Genomic DNA, 21,150 nt, shown 5'->3' with positions numbered 1-21,150 from the left:
CCCAATGGTTGACAAAAAAACTACATAAAATTTAAAATACTCCTAACAAAAAAACTAAATAAAATTTTGGTTTAAAAAATTAAGAAAAATTTACCTTTCCATTAAAAACATTTTACTAATAGAACAAAATTGAAAGGAATATTTTTTAATAAAGTATTTATAAAATTTAGAATTTAGAATTAACTGTATATTTTCTTTAATCTCATTTCTATTTTTTCGTAGAATTAATAACTTCAAATTAAAAATAAATTTTATAATTTCAAATTTTATGAAATTTTATAAATATCTAAAAAACTTTGTATTTTTTTTATAAATTCTGTAATTTTTGATAATTATCTTTTTACATTATTAATATATTTTAAAATAAAATATTTTAAATCAAATTTCTTCTATTAAATATTATCTTTTACACATGTCAAAATATGAGCTTGATAATTTGACAAATGTCAAAATGACTAACTTTCAACCTAACTTTATATAATAAGATATATTTTTACATGTTTATCTTAATTTTATTATAGTTTTATATTTTATTTAATATTTGTATTATATAAAAATGATACATTAATTTAATTAAAAAAATATTTTATTATTTAATTAAATAATTTGAAAACTAGCTTTCAGTTAACTTTTGTTTAATTTCCAATTGTTTTTTTTGTTAGGGTTAGATCAATAGATCTTATATCAAACGTCGCATTAAGACCTAGCAATTTTTAAAACAAGAGATATATTGGGCGACAATAGTATATAGTATAAAGAAAGATTTAGTTGACCGAACCATAAGTAATTAAAATGGGCTTTATCGGGTAAAGATTTTGACAGGCGTGAAACTCGGAAATATTCATTGCACCTCTTTATTAGCAAAGTTGTTGGCCTATCTTACCCCTCACCCTCTTTGTTCATAAAAAGAATCCTCGTCCACATGTTCCGGTTCTTCATCTTCTCTTCTGAAATCATACGAAGCAGTCTCTTAGATCTCTTCAGGTCCCATGCAGATTCAGTCCTTGATGGATAACCTTCGCCAATCGCCGCCGGTGGTGACCAGTACTACTGGTAGATTAGGCCACCTCCTCTACTTAGCAAAGAAATCCGATAAGTAATCAATAGTTTATTTGTATTAGTTACAAAAGTGATTTATTGGTTTTGGATTTTTGGTATAGTTTTTAAAACTAATAAATAAATTTCTTTCTCTATTTTTTTTTTTTAAAAGGGATCTGTCCCGGCAAAGGAAGAACCGGATCGAGTAACGATCCTCAATAGCACTGGATACGTTCGAGGACGGGGTCGTGAGCATGGTTCATCAACCAGGGTTAAGGATATGAACCCATAGAATAGATCATGTTCAAGTAAGGTCTCTCTTTCCACAAGAACCTCAAACTTATGGTTTTTGGTTTCTCATTAAATTTTGGAAACTTAGTTTTTTTAAATTCAAGGAAATCTACTTTTAAAAATTCGTGAATGGTGAAAATAACGAGTGAAGATTTTTGTTTTTATATTTTTTTTTCAAAATAGTTTTTTTTTTGGTTTTTCTTCTTGTTTTTAAGATACAAAATTTCGCTTCATGCTCTTCTCTCTTTTTTTTTTTTTTTTTTTTTTTTAAATTGCCTAACAAGTTTTAATTTAAATGTAGCCATCTCAACCCCTAAGGCCTCCAGCGAAAGCCCAAAGTAGCGGATCATATATTAACCGCCCTATTAGTAAAAATTTCCCCAATTTCCCCAACCCTAATCATTCTCGATCTATCAAATCTCGCTTCTCTTCTCTGACCTAGAACATGGCGAATGCGATGACGATGGCGAACGTGAATGAGATGGTGAATGCGATGGCTCATTGGCCTTCGTATGAAGATTTGGGAGTGTACTTAAAACAACGATGGTTCACCTTACTGGGGTACTCTTTCCCATGGTTTGAAACACATCCTACTTCACTATTTCAATAGTATAATCTTTGACTCTTGGAGGTTGATGAGACCGGAATTACTTAATTTGGCCCCCGTTGTCTTGTATAAAAGAGAAAGGCTCTCTTGGGCATTTGCAATTATAAGACAATTTGAATCGTTGTTGAAAACTAAAAATATGCTCGAGCCAGATGTTTATTTGTCGGTTCAAGATCTTATCAACAAGACCCCCAAAGAATATATGTATGGAGATGGTGACATTATCAAGTTGAAGTGGGCACCTTGGGCGCTTTTGAATTGCGGTATTGTAACTGAGGAGCGTTGTCCTCTAACGTTTGCTCTAGATGTAGTTGGACCTACTTGTGGTCCGGAAGTGCCCGTTTACAGACTTAGAAAAGTGACTATTGTGCGGAAGGCCGAAGTTGTCGTAGTTGAGGGAGACGAAGTTGAGGGAACCTGGCGCATGATGATTAAAAATAAACTTTCGGTTGCACCGTTTGCAGCCTCTGTTCTCTGCTTTAGTAGCTATAACAATAATCTTGGGGGAAAGGTAAGTTTTCTTCCCCTGGAACCTTATTGACTATTATTTCTCCTTGTTGTCAATAGGACCTGAGTTGATTTAGTTTTTTTTTCTTTTGTAGGATGTTTGTAAACCAACTGAGGAAGAATGGGCACATTATCTACTTGTGCGCCTCATGCTACTCTGCGCCTCATGTTTCTAACAGCTTCTATTCTTATCCGATTATACCAAGGGTTTGCCTTAGTTAATTTTCTAGGAATATCTTTATCGGATTTGTTAAAATCACATTCTCAGTCACAGTCACAGTCACCGTGACTTTAGGGACACATGCGTATTGATATAGACTATGAGATTTTAAGTTATGATTTATATATTCTGTGTCTTGCGGTTATCATGTTGTGAACAGGGATGATTACGGATGAACTTGGAAATGACCTACTTGAGTTTCAAGATAATGGTTTTGATGTGGGAAATGGGGATCGAGGCTTTCTGTACTTTCCTCTATATTTGGCCACAGAGTATGTTAATATGGAGGTAAATCATCTCTACTAATTTATATGATTACTGTTATTTGTGATTTTGTTGATGATGATCTCATACGTTTCCAATTTTTTGGCAGGTCTGATACGATGATTTTCGATGATGGCCGTGGTTAGAAGTTAGATACTTGAAAACAGATCGCTGTTGCTCTTGTTTTGCAACGTTTGGCCCGTGGTCTTTAGTTTTTATTTTCAATGTTAAAAGTTGATACTTGAAAACAGATCGCCGTTGTTTACATTTTGTTCATCTCTTTTTCTTGTTTTGCAACGTTGGGAATATAAGGAGGCATCAAATTAGGATTTATCTTGAATAATCATTGAAAAATATACTTTCACAATCTCTTTTTATTCCAACTCCTTCTCCTAAGCATATACAGATCAACAATTTGGCCTAGAGATTTTAGATACGCTTTTTTTATTCACTTTGTCTCGATTTTTATAAACCGAATATTATTTGTTAGATTATGTAAGAAATAACTACTTTTAAAGTTTAACTCTGCTATGGCATATTACAAAATTACCATTGTATTTTTACTAATTTAACAACTAACCAAATAAAAATTTAACAACTAACCAAATAAAAATTTATAAAATAATAAAACAATATTTTCAAATTTATTTAATAAAATTATTCTACAGAACTATTTATTGTTTTAAAATTTTTAGTAAAAAACAAACTATTTAGAATAATTATAAAACTTAGGAGATGTATTGAACTTGACAATTTAGAAGAATTTTATTTATAAAACTATAATTAAATATTTGTATTCCTAAACGTTTAATAATGACAGATATATTTCAAAACTATGATACAACCTTGATTATATTTTAAAAATATATAATATTAAATTTAATTTATTAAATATTTTTCATATTGCACATCGACGAATTTTATTAAAATGTAAGAAATCACAAATATTATAATTTATTCAATATATTATATACATCTATAAAATAAATCTAAATGTTAAATCGAGATTTAAACACAACCGCTTCAATATAAGTTTTGTTGTATTTTCTGGATTATACCAAATTTATATAATTCACGGATTTGAATATTGTATCATTTACCAAGAACTCGTTGATATCAGAGTATAAAACTAAGTTAATTAAATATAAAAGATTATAAAATGTATAGAATAAATCAAACAAAATTTATAGTAATTTGTTAGTAATTAACAAATTACAGTAATTTTACCCGACAAGTTGATGTTTGTAAAACAATGAATTTTTCCTTCTTCTAAAAGTCTAAATTGATATTATCTCTATCTTTTTCTGTAAATTTGTAAAAAACTTTTATTAGCGTATGTTACGAGAAAGTCTAGGCGCTCGGCAGGAGTGCTTCGCCACGATTTCATCTAGATCGAAGTCAAAATCAGGAATGCGGAAAAACTGATAAATTTGGTCTTTACAACTGAGGACAAGGTGGTTGTAGAGGAAGACGTAAACCACTGGACTGAGTTTAAATCTTTTAAATGAATTTTAATCAATTATACTTATATATAAATAAAAGCTTTAAAACTAGTCTCCGATTAATTTTTGCTTTAAATCTGGTTTTTCGATTAATCGCTAGGCCCTCTCTCACTGCTAAGCTTTCGACTAACGCTTAGCAATTTTTAAAACAGGGAATAGAACTATCGATTGAAGATGAACAAAAACCCTAGTCACTAATTTCGGTGGGCTCTTATGTTGAAATGAGTATAAAAATAAGGGGATATCAACTTAGATTTTAAAGGATTTGGTAGGATTTTAACATTTTAGAACTTTGGAAAATTTATGTGAGCTTTTAGGAGATTTGGTTGTGTTTTAGAGTTTTTATATTTTTAAAAATAGAAATGAAATGGATTCTATCAGATTTGAATGTTAAACTTTGGGTGATTTTAACATATTGTCACAAACCCTGCAATGTTTGCTATATTTAAACAACTACAAAAGGGAATATAATAATTAGTTCAGAGAAATATGTAAAGCTATCTTGATATTGAATCGTGAAGCAAGGAAAATGTAAAGCTAATCACAAGATAAAATAAGACAAGCTTGTGTCTAGATGTTTTCCCCGCACCTCAACTTCACACAGACTACAATAAAACATCTCCTCCTCGCCCATTTGCTCAAATGATTCATCCTCACTCATTTTTTAGTTAATTTTTTATTTGAGAAATTGATAAGATACAAAATACCAATTCCAGAAATTGACAACTAAGAGGGAGAAAAGAGAGAAAGAGCTTACTGAACAGAGATGGTGGTGGTCTGATTCACAGGAAGAGACAAAGTTTCAGGTTCACCGGTGGAGAATGTGAGGTGGCCGGTGATCGTGGGTGATTTTTGGCTTAGAGCTGTCATAATTTTTTTTTTTTTTTTATGAAATCCTTTAAAATTGTGCCTCATAAGGTATGATTTTTAGATGGTATTTTTTAAATAGAAAACAGAAAATAAGTATTATAGAATCATTCAAAATATCACTTTTTAAAAGTTGTGATATTTTGAATAACAATATATTTTAAGTAAGTTTTATAAATAACTGTTTGAATAATAAAAAATTTTATATTATTTTAAATGATTTTACATAAATCAAAAGTAAATAACATAGATTTTTAAAAGATTTTTGAAAATCATCAATTGAATAACAAGTGAATACCCTCTAAATCAAAAATGCTGAAATAAATAAGGGCATCTCCAGTGATAGATACTAATCATAAAAGTTCTTTAAAAATATATATATAATAATGAGAGAGAAAAAAATGAAGAGAATCGGTTCTAGAATTGCTTGGGGAAGAACTGTTACTCATATAAACTAGACAGGTGTCATGTTTTTAGTAGATACTATTAATAAAAGATAATAAATAAATATCCTCTTTTTAATAAAAGGAAAGTACACAACATAGCTTTTGTAGACTTTATATTTTTAATAAATGGTTACAAATAGGTTATAGATATGTTATAGATTAATCCATATATTAATATTAATGGTTATACCTAAATATTAGGGATATTCCAAATTGATAATTGATATATTAATGGTAACAAATAAAATCATAGATATTCCAAACTGTATTTTTAGAAGATTTTAGTCATATATCACACTGTTTCCAAAGATCTTTAAACATAATATTACAAATTTATTTTCCACGGATTTTATCGATAGAACACAACGTTAACCAAGGATAGATTACGAAATTGATAGATTGATTGGTTACAAGTTAAATAGTGGGTTACAAGATATACTACGAAATAAAATTTAACCAATGTTATAGCACGGGTACTTATCTAGAATCATTAACAATGACCATGTTCGTTTGTTAATCGCAGCGACCAACTTTAGCTACACAAAATATAACGGAAAAAGAGAAGGAGAGATGGAGATTTGATGAGTGGAGAGTCTCTACAATAAAACTTACAAAATAAGTGTTTTTTTCAAGCTTTCATATTTAGCATATAATTTTTTTACATAATGTGTTATCCAAAAAAACTTTTAAAAACAATAACATAAATTATATTTTATATAAAAAATATAATATAAATAAAATAAATTTCAACCCTTGCTCTAGCACGGATCTTAATTAGGCATGTCAATTAGGGCCAAAGCCCGCGGGCTGGCCTGGCCCGACCCTGAAAACATCGGGCTCGGACTTACATATATATGTCCAGAAAAAATCGGGCCTTTCGGGCTCAGCCCGTTTGGGCTATAGGGTTTTCGGGCTTAGCCCGACCGGGCTCGGATCAACCCGAAAAGTCTTTAAACAAATATATTTGTACCTTTTTGTTAACATTTTTGTTTGATTGCAATATTTAATTAACAATTTATTGTAAATAAAGTTTTAAACTCTAATCCTAGTTTTCATATTTACTTAATAACCATACTTAATACTTTAAATTTTTTAATTAATGATATTTTATATGAATTATATATTGGTTTATTTGGTTAAAGTATGAAAATTTTATTTAGTTTTAAACATTATCTATTAAATTAAGTTAGTTGTAGTTAATATAGATGAGTTATTAAATTTTTGATTGATTTGTTTTATAATGCATCTTTAAACACTGCTTTTTAAGGCTTATAAGTTTGAAGTTTTGATCGGTATGATAAGCTCGAAAAAGCCCGAAAAACCCTGTTAAAACCGGGCTCGGGCTTTAAAATATAGGCTCGAAAATATTTTGGACCGGGCTAAGCCGAACTCAAACATATGCGGGCTTTACAAGTTTCGGGCCGGGCCGGACCGGATTAGCCCGATTGACACCCCTAATCTTAATTTAATATATAATTAAAATAATAATTTTTTCTTCCTTTAAAAGAAACGTTGCAACGTTGCTCTGTTGCCCTTGCTCTAAGAAGAGGCAACTCTTATTGGATACGTGTCACTATGTAGTTGGGTCAAGGGTTTAATAAAAAAAATATTATTTTGGTTCTTTCTCTTTCTCTTCTCTCTCCCTCTTCCGCGGAGAGAGTCTCTCCGTTCCATTGCAAAACGGAATAAATTTGTCTCGAACGACATTCCGAGGAGAATGATTCGACGATCATCATCTCCACCGAGGTCTTCATAATGAAACCCTAACAATTTGGTGGTCACCATCTGCGAATTCAGTGAACCAAATCGATAACAACTTTCAGGTTTGTCTACATCGATGCTTTTCTTAATTCTTGAATAGAGCTTTATACTTTGTTCGTGTTTCTGTATGTAAATTGGTTCTGTTTTTTTTTTTTTTTTTTTTGATTAGAAACAGAGGGGTTTAATAGACTTTTTGAATTTTGAGTATCTCATGAATCTGGATTTGCATTTGTTGATTACTAAGTTGTTTGGTGTTTTGCTAATCAGATTTTTCAAGGATTCGAGTGTGAGCTTGCTGAGCTGTTGATGGAGTATCAGGTCTCTTAGCCAACAATTTCATTTGTTTTATTTCATAAGCCCCATCGTTTGAATCAGTGAATTAGTCAAGAAGAAACTGGGAAAGAGAGAGCCGCAGGCGTTGCAGGGTTGTCTCAAAGTCTTTCACTTCAAGAATGCATCATGGTAGTTGGGGTTCATCTTCAAGCAAGAACTACAAGCAACTGGTAGATAATGTCTGAAAGGGATCAAATACATAATTTCTCAGAATGCATTTGGAAGATATCAACAAGTGTAAGCTTGGTTGAGTCTAGTCTGCATCATGGTATGAAATGTTTTAGATATCTAAGAACATTTTGTGATGCAAAATTTAAAGTTTTGATGGGAGTTTGCAAGTTTATTAATTTCGTCTTTTTCCAAGTTTTACTAGAACATCAATACCCAAGCTTGAGGTTTCCCAGTAAATGGGAGAACACAAAACCACTAAATCCTATATCAGCTCACTGCTCTAGGAATAAGCTTAATGCTATGGTTAAAGAGCTTCGAGGTGGAGAGCAGTGACACCATCGACAATGTCAAAGCTAAGATCCAGGACAAAGCTAACGTCAGTGACTCTTGTCTTTTGTTTTTTTTTTTTTCTGAAATTGTGACCTCTCTTCTTATTGAATAGATTTTCAGTTAATGGTTTTGGTTTTCTTATAACAGAGTTGACTCTCCATCTTGTTTTGAGGCTTAGAGAAGGTATCATTGAGCCTTCTTTAATGGCTTTGGCTCGTAAGATATGTCGCAAGTTAGCTTTTTTTTTTTACCCTCTCTTTCTTCTTTCTTGTTCTGAGTGTGCTATGCTTGATAGTAATCATGGGGAATTAACTACCAGTTAGTCTATGTCATGCCATGTTTCGATTTGACTTATTGGTTTATTAGGTGTTATGCTCGTCTGCACCCAAGGGCTGTGAACTGCAGGAATAAGAAGTGTGGCCACAGTAACCAGTTGAGGCTAAAGAAGAAGATCAAGTAATCTGTTTTCACCAATCTCTTTTATTTTTATGTCATATTTTTGTGTTTCCCTTGAGAAAAACACATCTCCATTGTTCTGAGACAAACATTGTTTTAGTGAATTTTGATTCTAAGATTATTCTAAGATTCTAAGATTTTAATGTTAGGAAACAATAAGAGCCCCAAAAATAATAACCTCCATTGGCGAAGGTCTAATAGTCTAAAACTATTGTAAAATAATATATATATAAGAAAAGATGGGGACGTCTATTGACGTCAACGACGTTAAGCAAACAGATTTTACTTATTTTTTATTTATTTTTGATTTTTGTTTTAATTCAATATTTGGTTTTATTTTTGTTTTACATGTCATTGTTTTTTATTGGTTAACACTAGAGGATGTGAAAGACGGGGTTATCCTTAAATCATTTTCAATAGTTTTTCTTATATTTTTTTTATAATAGAGGTAAATTTGTTCTAATGCACCTCTATTTTCACTTTTAAAATAGATATTACTATATTTTCCTCTATATATAGAGCATTTCTATTTTTTTTCCTATATAATCATCTCCAATCCATCTCTATTTTTTCTTTATAGTGAAAAAAATAGTGGAGAATTTTTCTATATATGAAGGAAAAAATAGCATTATCTTGAGTAAAACTCACCACTAATTAGTCTCTAATATAGAGTTTATCTATCATTCGTTAATCTCGAAGCAGCAATGAAAAATACAAATTATTTGTGTATTCGTTGAAAAACTCAAAAAGAAGAGAGAGAGACTGAAGGAGAAGACAAGGAGCACAAATAGATTCATGCTTTCAGATTTCGACTGGTGAGTCTCATCTTGATGCTTTGTACAAACCCTTGATGATTGCAATTCGTCTTTCTTCTTATCGAATCTACAGTTCTTGTATGAATACGTTAATTGTTGTGTTTGGTCTGTTTTGACTTTGACAAAAATAGCAAAGCTAAGCTCGTTTTTAATGTTTGACTTGAGCAGTAATTAAAATTGTTCTTCTTCTTTCAATTGGATGTGAAAGATTCATCCTTTTCCTGCAGTTCTTGTAAACTGAATGTTCAAAGATTGATATGGAGGCTTTTCTATAGTTCTTATATGAGTTGTGGTGTTTGGTGTTTTTGTTATGTAGAGCAAGGCTTTTAAGTCAAGACAAAGAAAAATATCAAGTAAAGAACCATATTTATCCTGCAAGATGACGAGATCGTGGGTGCTTTTATTTGTTCTTATGTTCATTGTGTTGACTTCTCAGTTTGAGTGGAATGAACAAGCTGATAGTGAAACTGAGACTAGTCGTCCTCTCATTCTTTCAGATCAAGAGCAACATATACCACAAGGCAAAGAATCTCTGCATGAAAAGGTTTGTCTTTATTCATGTCTCTTACTCTTTGGTAGAATTCAAACAATGTAGAGTTGTTGTGTATGTTGACCTAAGGATGGAGATGAGTTCTTAAAAACTGATACTTTGTTTGTGCAATGCCTTCTCAGTGACATATTTCGTTTTAGTGACTTGCTTAGTTTCGTTAGATGTTGAACTGAAACACAGTTCATCTCTTACCACTCTAAGTCTAATTGCTTCTTCATGTTTCTTGTTACTGTGGACTTTGTATTACTCTGTAGTTTTATTCTCTTACATACACTTTAGCTACTCACTCCAGATATAGTTTAATCCCCTATAGCTCTCTAAAGTTTATCATAAATGTAGTAATTAGTTGATAACTAGCCAAATTTCCACATTTTGTGGTTCTGTGACAACTTTGAGATATGCTTTTTTCTGATATGCGAGTTCAGTTTTATCTTGGGAACACACATTAAGGGCTAGTTTCCAGCTTCATCTCATCCCTTTGAGCAGATCCCAATCTTGAGTCCTCCAACCGATATGATTGCCAAAGGATATATTTCATAGTATGATGATCTAATGACAATATGAATTATATTTGTGACAGAAAATACTCTCTCAAGAAAAGAAAATTCAAAAGCTTAATGAGCTGATTCGAGATCTAAGGAGGCAGTTGCTGCAATGCAGAAATGAAAATGAGGTTGAGTTGAGGGAGCTAGAAACTGAGCTTGATCAGCTGCTGTTAAGAGGTGTTTAATCCATTTTTACAGGTATATCGCTTTCCCTTGGCACATGTTTCACAGTTGCTTTCCTATTTAAAACCACTGTGAAATGGTGATGCTTGATTGAAAGCATTAATTGACTAAACAGTTTCTATTGATGAATTTTGACATTACCTATTAATTTAGGCTTTAGATATGGATGGCTAGAATTTAAGTGTCCCAACTAGTGGCTAGAATTTAAGTGTTAAGATGCACTAGGAGATACTATTGGTTATATTGGATATAATTAAGACACATGAATTTGGCGCATGTTTTCTATATTATTATCTGGGCCAGACTTATTAAAATTAGTTTTCCATATAAACTTTCATTGTTAGTTGATCAGCTACATTCATGTTTCACATGTGATTTGCTTCTTGTCTCGACATATAACCTCAGAGATGTCAATAGATCAGAAGAGTTTTAAGAGGTAATTGAGAACTATTATAAGCTGGCCAGAGATAGTACAAATTTGCTTGAAGATGAAAGGTTTTCACTCTAGATGATTCTGAGTACTGTATTCTGAATCACATTCTTGGTGTGTGTGCAGATTGAAGCTTTGTCTCTCTAACCCTCCATAAGCCTAAATCCAGATTCTTGATCAATCTAAATACCATAGCCCCTCTTTCTAAGCACTACACTTGACTGTACTTTGAAGGAGAAATCAAAGACGAATGGTCCTATTTTGAAGTACATCAAGTATGTATAGCCAAGGCATGCCATTTGGTTTATTTTTCATTTTCTTGTATTTTTATCATAATACTGAAAGTGTGGGACTACTTAGCTTGGTTGACTCAATAACTTGGACTTTTATGAAAAGACCAGATTCTGCTATAAAACTAGGACACACAAAAAAAATAGAAAAAAAGCTACAACTCAAGAAATTTTTACTTACCGAGTATTTTGTGCCCAAATCCAAATTGTACTAATTTCAGTGGAAAGACGTCCTATTTCCCCGTCGGAACTACCATATCGTACCGAATGTCCCTAGAACTTTGACCTCCTAATAGAACCCCTTCCAACTTATCTACTCCTTCTATTTCCCCCCGAATTCATACTTCTATGACTATTTCCCCATCCGTCTGGGTTTACACGGTTTTGTTAGTAAACCCGATAGAAACCCATCTTAAACCGGTATGAAAGCAATTTATAACCGGGTAACATTTAAAACCCGACCCGACTACTTCTTCTTCTCTTTTAAAACGAAAACCCCCAATTCGAACCATGGCAAGCCTTCTAACAGTCTCCAACATAGCCACAAATGGTTTCTCTCTCACCTTGTTGATTGTATTGTTGAAAGACTCCACTGAGTTGTTTTCAACATCCTCACAATAGCTGTCAATCTTGTGGAATGCCCTACACCATGTCTTTGGTTTAGTCTTCATGACATCTTCATACACCTTTTCCCTTAGCACCAACACACCTAAACCCGATTCTATCTCTATCGTACCTGTATTGCTTCAGATTACAACCTGTTGCCAGTGCATAGTCAGTCACACACTCCTTAAACGTGATTCCATTGTAGAAACTCTGCCCTTTATACATTATACCATCGCCACGAACGATCGGTGTCCCCCACGCGCAGCACCACCACGACCATTACCCCCAGACTCTTCGTCACTCTCTAGATACACGTTATGACGAATCGATTCCTCCGTTTCTGTAAAATCTGTCGCAAGCTTATCGATGTGAAATTCATCTCGATCCTCGCCTTCCTCGTCGAACTCCACTCCAATAGGTGGATTAACAACAGGGACTAACGCTATCCCAAGAGCCAAGAGCAAGAGATAACAAAACGATTCGAAGAAAGAAGAATCAATTTAGGGATCTAGGGTTCGTAGATGGAAAGAGAAAAAACGATTTGGGGATTTTTGGGTTTTTTTAGGTTAAGTGATCTAATCGGGTTGTCAATTGGTTAAAAATGGTTTAATTTGGTTATTTTGGTTAATAAGAATTGTCTGTCGGTTAACTAAAACAGTAAACCGTGTTAATCGAGGTCGATGGGGAAATAGATGAGAAGGTTAATTTAATTGAGGAAATAGACATAAAAGTATTAATTCGGAGGGAATTAGAAAGAGGATATAAGCTGGAAGGGATTCTAGTAGGAGGTCAAAGTTCCAGGGATAATCGGTACGATATGGTAGTTTTGAGGGGTAAATAGTACGTCTTTCCAATTTCAGTAGTCCCCATATAAATTCTAATGGCCAAGTCATTGATAATCAAACATTATAGTTATTTATTTTAAATAGCATTCTTATAAATAAATTGTCAAATAGCATCACTTGAATGCTACGTATATAATATATGTATATTGACATCACAAAAATTTGAGGAAATGTTAGATGGATATATAACTATTCAGATGGTATTAGATCAACCCAAAACTCAAAATGTTTATTCTGAAGTAGATATGTATATTGTGTAAATGAATTCCTCAATCTTCTTCATAACATCTTCATAATTAAATCTTGATAACATCTTTTGACTTTTAATTATTAAAGAGTTTTGGAGTTTTACACCACATGAAATAGATCCGTTGTTATCGTTTCAATCTTTATGATCCTCCTCTCGCTGACCCATCTTCCACGCTCGTTATTTACGTACTTCCCATATGCATGAATTGTCAACATTATGATTCAATATAATTATTAACATCTCGCGTTTCGTTGAATATGTAAGATATATCTTGACTTTCATATTTAGGTTAAATATATAGGGGATAATTACGTTATATAAAGCACGATAATGTGACCTTGGATGCTTCAAGTTAGGGCTGCCGATCGATAAAAGTAACGATACAACTAATTAATGTCGTATGTATGTTGTGCTGGTCATATCACTTATGGCAAACATATATGAACGCTTAACAAGAATATTGACCGGGGCTTAAAAGAATGAAAATACGGTTCGAATTATCACCTTTACATTTGTTTTTTGTTTTTTTGTTGGTGATATCACGTTGGTTTTTTATTCTTCTTGTTTGACGCGATGAGCGAGGAATAACTAAATAACTAATCTCTAAAGTCAGCAATGGTAACTCTTTACCAAAAGAGAGAAAAACAACAAAAGAAAACAAAAAACAAGTCAGCATTAGTGTTTGTGAATGTGCCCACGTCGTTTACACGAATGCTATTAATTCGACAAGTCAACTAAATAGTTTTTTATCGCCAAAGATAGGATGAGAGGCAATTACGTTGCCCCACTGGTTAAGACATTGTTACTAAAGATAATCGCATAGATTGTAAAAAAAACAATAAAAAAAGAAAAAAAAAAACTAAGTAGAGAGAATACATACTCAAGTAATTTGTAATTTGTTAAGAAAATTGTTTATTTGTCCTTGTGTTGAAAGATACGATCTTCACAATGATAGTATGATCTTTGATGCATGTGATATCAAGTTGCACATTGATTGGTGCAATTAAGGGTACCCAATTTATTGAATGCTCCCTTTGCTTGTTTTCTTGAAATTGTTAATGTCGTGTCACAAAAACATGAGTTACAATGAGTATATGTATAAACTGCAGATAATGAATTTCTTTCAACGAATCTTATACTAATTGTTTAAAACAAAAATCTCTGTAACGAAAATAAGTCCACACCATCCATTCACTAGGCAGTTCACACATCCAATGATTATATATGTAATTAATCTATTATTAACCTTTTAAAAAAAGTTATGCTGCTAAAGTTGTAACGATAGCCGTTTGACTTAGCCACTCATATTATTATTATAAGTACGAAACGAATTCGAAGCTTCTTTTCATTTACATAAAGTCAGATTATTTTGGGCCAAAATAGAGAGATAAAAAAATGGGACCAAAGAACAAAGAAGTAGATTTACGAGGAAGAAGCTAATCTAAGTGCCTATAAGACTTAAAAGAAAAAAAAATTGGTCCCACCCAAATCCTAAACATTATATTCTATTTCTCGCATCTCCCACACATTCGATAACATTATCATTATACGAATTTGAATATAGAAAATAACATCATATATTATATATTATAAAACGGAGAGAGTATCATTGACGCGGACTACTATATTTTATAAATATGTTTTTTGTTCATTTAAGATTCTTACATTGATCTTTTTTTAGTTGTGGATACAATATATATGGTTGATGTAATAATATTAGTCTAATTAAGCATGATAAACTAGTTAATCTAAAGATATTGATACAATACTTTAAGATACTGATAAATACGGGCCTAACATTAATTGTAAATCCAGCCAAACATGGTATTAAATTTATTTAAATGGAATTAATTGTAATGTTGTCAACTTTCATAATACTAGCATGCAGTTGTATATATATTGTATCCGTATTCTTACGATTATAATTAAGTTATTTAAAGTTGTGAAAAAAATACAGTAGTAGATACTAATTTGTTAGACTATTTATTAAACAAGTAAAATAATAAACGTTCTTCCAAATTTCATTAAATAACTTCACATGGGAAATTAAGTCACGCTGCAAATACTAGTTTTGCTTTGGGTGTGAAGCTAAGTTGTTTTGTAGTATAGCCATTACTAACCTTGGCATCGCTATATTTATTTTTCATATTTAGTAAAATTTAATTTTATCATGTGAATCGTCATTAACACTAATACAAACTTTGGTTTTATTAGCATATAATGTTTTTAAATACTTTTATCAATATTCGATTTTTAAAAAATTGTGTGAACAATCAAGAATAATAGAACAAGCAACCATATCAAAGTTTTGTATAAGACTGATCAGGTACTGTTGGTACGATTCTTCCTTGTATATAAATAAACAGCGCAAGACAGTCACCATCTATATATCATATAGAGACTGAGAACAGTAGCATTTTACATATTCATTCAAAATCTCTAGAATTTGTCACAAACTATTGGTTTATAGAGGTTTGCAGTTGTATAGTGAAAAGTGAAAACTCCTATAATCAATCAACTGATTTGATATATAACAGATAAACACAATTGATCAGAGCTTAATTAAGATCCACCAACAGATCTGTTTATTCATATTTTCAACTACAAAACTTGACTACCAAACCTTGGACCCACTCTAAAATACTTGATGATGGGGTTTATATGATCACTTTGCTCTCTCAAACTCTCTCATCATCTCATCCTCAGTTTTCTTCCTTGTCCCCAAACTTTCAACAAGCCAAAAAAACATATACTCTAATTGAAAAGAAAAACAAAAAAAAGCAATTATGAGATTTAAGAAAATAGTGATGGGTAGTTTCGGAAGTTGCATAATTTATACTTTTGTCCCCCCTCTCATAAAACTTTTAATAAAACTAAAGGCCAGGAGGTGGTTCACCCTTTTATATATTTGGCTTGTATTTGGGGTTCTCTGTACCAATTCTGGTGTCTTGCCACTTAATTTTGTTTGTGTTTCTTCAATTTCAATTTAATTTCTTTGACTGTATATTTTTTCTTTTACTTCGAAATTATGATTTTTTTTCCGACTTTTACTACTAGTATAAACATCTAATTCAAGTTGGTTGCCATTTAATTTCTTGGTTCCATATATTAACTCTTATGAAGAAAATAAAAATAAATAATGGTTGTTCAGTTGAGTATTTAATTTGATTTCTGTGTATTAGCCATTAAACACATCTCTTGTTCTTTTCCTCCTCTATATTTAATATGCAATGAATTGGATTCCTGCAAGAAATCTACAGATTTTCTTGTGTATTTATTAAATACATTTAAGAAAATTAAATTACTGGTTTGAAGTTGAAAAGAAAAGTAATTAAAATTCGATACTCTTTGAGTCTTGAGGCATTAAAATCATCAATTAACCCATCTGATAGTATCATCTAGTAGTAGTATACTTCAATTCAAAATCTTTATGATTCTCTCTCTCTTTCTCTCTCAGTCCTTTCTCACTCATAATTAAATTAAAGCCTTAATGAAAAATCTATCTATCACCTCTTTAATATTTCTCTCTGTGTTCTTTCTTGTATATAAAGGCCTAAGCTGAAGCAATCCAACCACCAGTAAATAAGACAGAAGACTCTTCTTTGTGAGTCAAGTAACAGAGTCTTTTGAGATCACAGAAACCCTTCTCCTCAATCCGCAGGTTTCAAGGTATTTTCTCCGACCAAAACTCACTTAATTCCACTTATAAATCCTCTTCTTGTCTGAACCAATCTAATCCAATCCAATTCAATTCAACACGTACAGAAGGATGAGTCGAAGAAGTCCAAAGCTGGAACTGAAGCTGAATCTTTCGCCGCCTACGTCAAGCCAGAGGAGGATGGTTCGATCTCCAACCCGCTCTGCGACGACTTCACCGACATCACCGCCAAGCTCATGCGTCTCGTCGGAGATGAACCAGGATGAGCCGTCTGTGAGATACTCTACAAGTCCAGAGACAACCTCGATGGTTCTTGTCGGATGTCCTCGTTGTCTCATGTACGTGATGCTCTCAGAAGACGATCCTAAATGCCCTAAATGCAAAAGCACCGTTCTTCTTGATTTCCTCCACGAAAACGCTTCAAACGCAAACGCAAACGCTGCTGCTTCCTCTGGTCGCAAGACTCGAAGGAACTGAAAGAGATCATCAGTAAAATCAAAAAAAATCCTGTCTCTTTTTTTTTTAATGTTAAGTTTTCTTTTATTTATTTTTCCCTCTCTTTTTATGCGAATGTAGCTGTTGTTTTTATGAGAGTAGTGCTAATCACGCTCCACTCTAAAATCCAGAGAAGAGAAGGTACGTAGGAGATGAAATTAGGGTTAACCTATTCAAAGAAAGAGTGGAGCGCGAATAGCACTAACTTTTCTTGTTCTTTTTTATTTCTCAACATTTTTCTACCATTTGAGTTCTCTAATGGAAGAAGAATTTTTATATATAAGTGAAAACATGTGTCGTTGTCTTCGTATTCTAATTCTACTACTCTGTTTGTAGGATATGTCTAAAAGTAAGCTAAGCATCTCTCTCTCTCTGTTTCATGCTGATAATCTGATTCTTGTATGTATAAAAGAATTAGACGTTTTGTGTGTGGGTGTGTGTGTGTGTTGTTGTTGACTATATAACAAAAGTAGACATTCTTAGCGTAGCAGAAAGATTGCTTACACATCACGGAAAGGGAGATGTAAAAAAAAAATGACTTGTGAAAGATGTAGCTTGATCCTGATCCCCATAACCAAATGAAAAAAAAAGTAAAGAGAAAACTAAATAGATTCCTTGTACTTGTTGAAAAAGCAGTTCAGAAGATAGAAAGAATGGTAAAATCAAAAATTGGTTAGAGATTAGACAAGAACTCCTTATTTGGTCCCACTTGGTAACATTTGAACCCCACAAAACTCCCCAAATTCTCTTGTTTTTTTTTTTCTGAAAAAAATTAATGTATGTTTATTTTTGTTTTATGTTAACTCGAGATAGATCTCTGTTCATTCAAAAAGTCTTCAGAGTTTGTAAGCTAATCACAGGCCTAACAAAAAGCTGAATTTTTACTTTTTCCTGCAAAAGAATCCATAACTAGATTGTGTCCTGAGCAATTGCATGGTTTGATTTAAGACAAAAGCAGACAAATCTAGAAAACTGGTTTGCAAGAAAGGTGATAAAAGTTGTAAAACTAACAGAGTTAGATAAGGTGCTTCTAAACATGAAACACCTTATAAAACTACAAACAGAGTGCATTATATAAAAAAAAAAAAAAAAATGCCGACGAAGAAAGATGAGAGCTGGTAAAAAAATCAAAGAGGAAAGTAGTTCAGAGCATTAAAATTAAAAATAAATAAAAAACAGAGGAAGGTGCTTGAATTTATATATATAAATATACACATATTTTTGGTAACAGCTGTTCAAAATGTTAAGATTTAGAGATCATTAAAACCAAAATATAAATGCAATAGTAATTGAGACAGTTGAGAATTGTAATGAGCGTTACGTCAGATTATAAATACGAATTTAATTCCACCTTCATTGCTCTCTTTCTCGCTCACCTCTTCAAAGAAACAAAGAAATATAATTATTATTATCATGAATTCATGATCATCATGATGATGCTACGATTTTTCTTTTTTTCTTTCTCTTCTTCTTCTTATTTTTATTTTTAAAATTTTATTTTGTTTTGGGGGGTCATTACACTAGTTGCCATGTCTTTAAAAGAAGGAACTCCATTTCTCTTCTTATCATTCACTAAATGCCACCTTTCTGTTGCCGCTTTCCAATTTTAGTAATCTCATCTTTCAAAGCTCCATGTTCCCTTGTTCAATTCTTACTTCCTACCTCTCCTTTTCTCTCAATTATCGCCGGTTCTTTGCTTTGATTAACGTTTCTACCTTCATAGAGTCATAATTTTATAACCCCACATAGAACCAAACCAGCTAGATGGTATTAACATCGTTTTGGTTATTGGAAACAGACATCAACCAAAGTGTATACATATTTAGTTTCTTGATGTGCAACGTTTGTAAAGATAGGTTATTTAATTTGTAGAGAACTTTAACGCTGGTGAAGAGACTATTCGTTAACGCATTATACCCTTTCGGTCTCTGGTCCGACTAAAACTACGAATCTAAGGTTGCTGAAGAGTCATCCATTAATTAACGAAGAGTGGTTACGACTTATGATAAGAATTAGGAGATTGCTGTTCTTGCATGTTAAAACTACTAGTTCCATCTACTAAATAAGTCATCTAATCATACTCATGCTGGATATCAGAGGAGTATATGTATGAATTTCATTGATGACGACGAGTAGCCATGAGTGTGATGTAAAGACGAGTATATAAATTGGCCTTTGGAGGGAGAGAGACAAGAGTAGTAGTAGATTTGGTGTGGGCCCATTTGTAAGGAAGAGGCCCACCTAAGATATTTGAGGACCAAGAGGAATTAGATCAACAAAATACACAACGCAAAACTATTATCGCAATTCGCATGCAATTGCACGTTCACATATACGAAAAAGCATGCAAAAATCCATCCGTACTTTGTAATTTGACTTGTGATAAGTTTTATTGAAGGATAAAATGTCCATAATTAATTAGTTTCGAGTTTTCAGACTCTTTGGATATGTCCAAATACAAATATAATATAGGATAATTTACAAATGTATTACTTAGATACGTATCTCCACTCAGTTCCACGTACTAAAGTCTTCGCCCACACAATTCGGTGCCCCATGATCTTGTTATATTAGGAGTAGGACTAGTCACAGTCGTATGTATATCTACGAAAAATTAGGTATCTGGATCCACTTATATATCAGCAATATTAAAACATAATCATTCTTCTTCTTCTTTTTTTGTGTCGACAACATAAACATACAATATGCGGATAGAGATGACATATTACAAGTAGTGATCATCTAAATATATTATTAATATATATAGTGTTTATGATCACATTTATATTGAATTAGCCGGATGCTATTGTTGCCCGAGGCCTAAGCTTGATTTTCAAATCCTATTACACTTTAAGATGATCCTTTTCTTTAAAAAATAAAAAACCCTTCAAAGATTTGACCAAGCTTTAAAGAGGGTATGCCATAGTTTTGATTTCTCTATATTTGTTTTTTTATACTTAATCAATTAATTATTGCGTCTTCAAATGCATTTAAACTTGAGTAGTTGAAATCTTATGATGCTGTTCTTTATTGTGAGGGCAGTACACATTTAAGCTTCGATAGTTTTTAATTATATATCTCCTATTTTCTTCTAAAGTCTCACTGGCAGCTTTCATATCAATTTATATGGGGAGCAATACTGTCAGACAATTAAAGTTTTGGATTGTTGTTATTAATTTCTTGTAAAATCACTAATCATCAAAGCGATGAATAGAAATACATAGATTAGAGAAGGGTTAAGGCACTGGATGTTAAACATTAACATTCGCAACAGTAATCAGTACTAATAATAAATTTATATATATGAAAAGAGTACTGTTTGGATATTTCCTAGTCAAAGACTCAGTTGGTCGACGAATTTGTCTCTATGTAGTTCGAAGAATCAAAGGAAGTGGTGTTGTTGTACAGGTTATGATAGTAGAGTGAGAGATTCTAATAACCAGAACCTGAGGTTTCAAAGCAAACGCCATTTATTAGGCTAATATGTTATTCTCTCTTGTGTGATTTTTTGCTCTCTGATGTAGCAAAGCTAATAAATAATAATGAAAGCTGTTTACCAACAACAAAGTCACTCCAGAAGACCTTCCTCTGCCTAAACGTTCTTCCAAATGCCAAATCCAATTCTAACCTCTAAGTATATATATTTTTGGGCTTTTCATTGGGCCTATAGCTTCATGTAAAAAGAGTATT

The 21,150-nt window shown here is 32.2% G+C and overlaps 3 protein-coding genes across 12 annotated transcripts; all 3 read left to right on the top strand.

Annotated features, from left to right (window-relative positions):
* The first annotated feature begins 745 nt into the window (after positions 1-745).
* LOC104708486 (uncharacterized) lies at positions 746-3,294 on the top strand. 2 transcript variants are annotated; one of them, XM_087461988.1, is made up of 5 exons: positions 746-1,096; positions 1,211-1,351; positions 1,631-2,447; positions 2,539-2,951; positions 3,037-3,294. In XM_087461988.1, exons 3-4 carry the CDS (start codon positions 1,965-1,967, stop codon positions 2,617-2,619), a joined length of 564 nt encoding a protein of 187 aa, XP_087318114.1. In that variant the 5' UTR covers positions 746-1,096; positions 1,211-1,351; positions 1,631-1,964; the 3' UTR covers positions 2,620-2,951; positions 3,037-3,294. The 2 variants fall into 2 exon arrangements, with proteins under 2 accessions (XP_087318114.1, XP_087318113.1); XM_087461987.1 differs by having other exon boundaries at positions 775-1,096; positions 1,211-1,346.
* Positions 3,295-7,272: 3,978 nt separating this feature from the next.
* Positions 7,273-11,711, top strand: LOC104709916 (uncharacterized). 9 transcript variants are annotated; one of them, XM_087463628.1, is made up of 10 exons: positions 7,382-7,565; positions 7,771-8,104; positions 8,201-8,383; positions 8,485-8,520; positions 8,704-8,793; positions 9,544-9,608; positions 9,931-9,961; positions 10,045-10,152; positions 10,739-10,901; positions 11,443-11,711. In XM_087463628.1, exons 6-9 carry the CDS (start codon positions 9,589-9,591, stop codon positions 10,886-10,888), a joined length of 309 nt encoding a protein of 102 aa, XP_087319754.1. In that variant the 5' UTR covers positions 7,382-7,565; positions 7,771-8,104; positions 8,201-8,383; positions 8,485-8,520; positions 8,704-8,793; positions 9,544-9,588; the 3' UTR covers positions 10,889-10,901; positions 11,443-11,711. The 9 variants fall into 9 exon arrangements, 8 of the variants coding, with proteins under 8 accessions (XP_087319748.1, XP_087319749.1, XP_087319754.1 ...); XM_087463626.1 differs by having other exon boundaries at positions 9,496-9,608; XM_087463627.1 differs by having other exon boundaries at positions 9,493-9,608.
* Positions 11,712-16,836: 5,125 nt separating this feature from the next.
* Positions 16,837-17,770, top strand: LOC104708481 (protein GL2-INTERACTING REPRESSOR 1). Its single transcript, XM_010425061.2, has 2 exons — positions 16,837-16,976; positions 17,073-17,770. The coding sequence occupies exon 2, from the start codon at positions 17,077-17,079 to the stop codon at positions 17,440-17,442; it is 366 nt and encodes a 121-aa protein (XP_010423363.1). The 5' UTR covers positions 16,837-16,976; positions 17,073-17,076; the 3' UTR covers positions 17,443-17,770.
* Positions 17,771-21,150: the final 3,380 nt, after the last annotated feature.

Source organism: Camelina sativa, chromosome 8 (genome assembly GCF_030686135.1).
Source record: "Camelina sativa cultivar CO46 ecotype springtype chromosome 8, ASM3068613v1".
Classification (NCBI taxonomy): domain Eukaryota; kingdom Viridiplantae; phylum Streptophyta; class Magnoliopsida; order Brassicales; family Brassicaceae; genus Camelina; species Camelina sativa.
The sequence above is the reverse complement of the archived record's forward strand: the minus strand, read 5'-3'. Positions and strand labels throughout refer to the sequence as shown.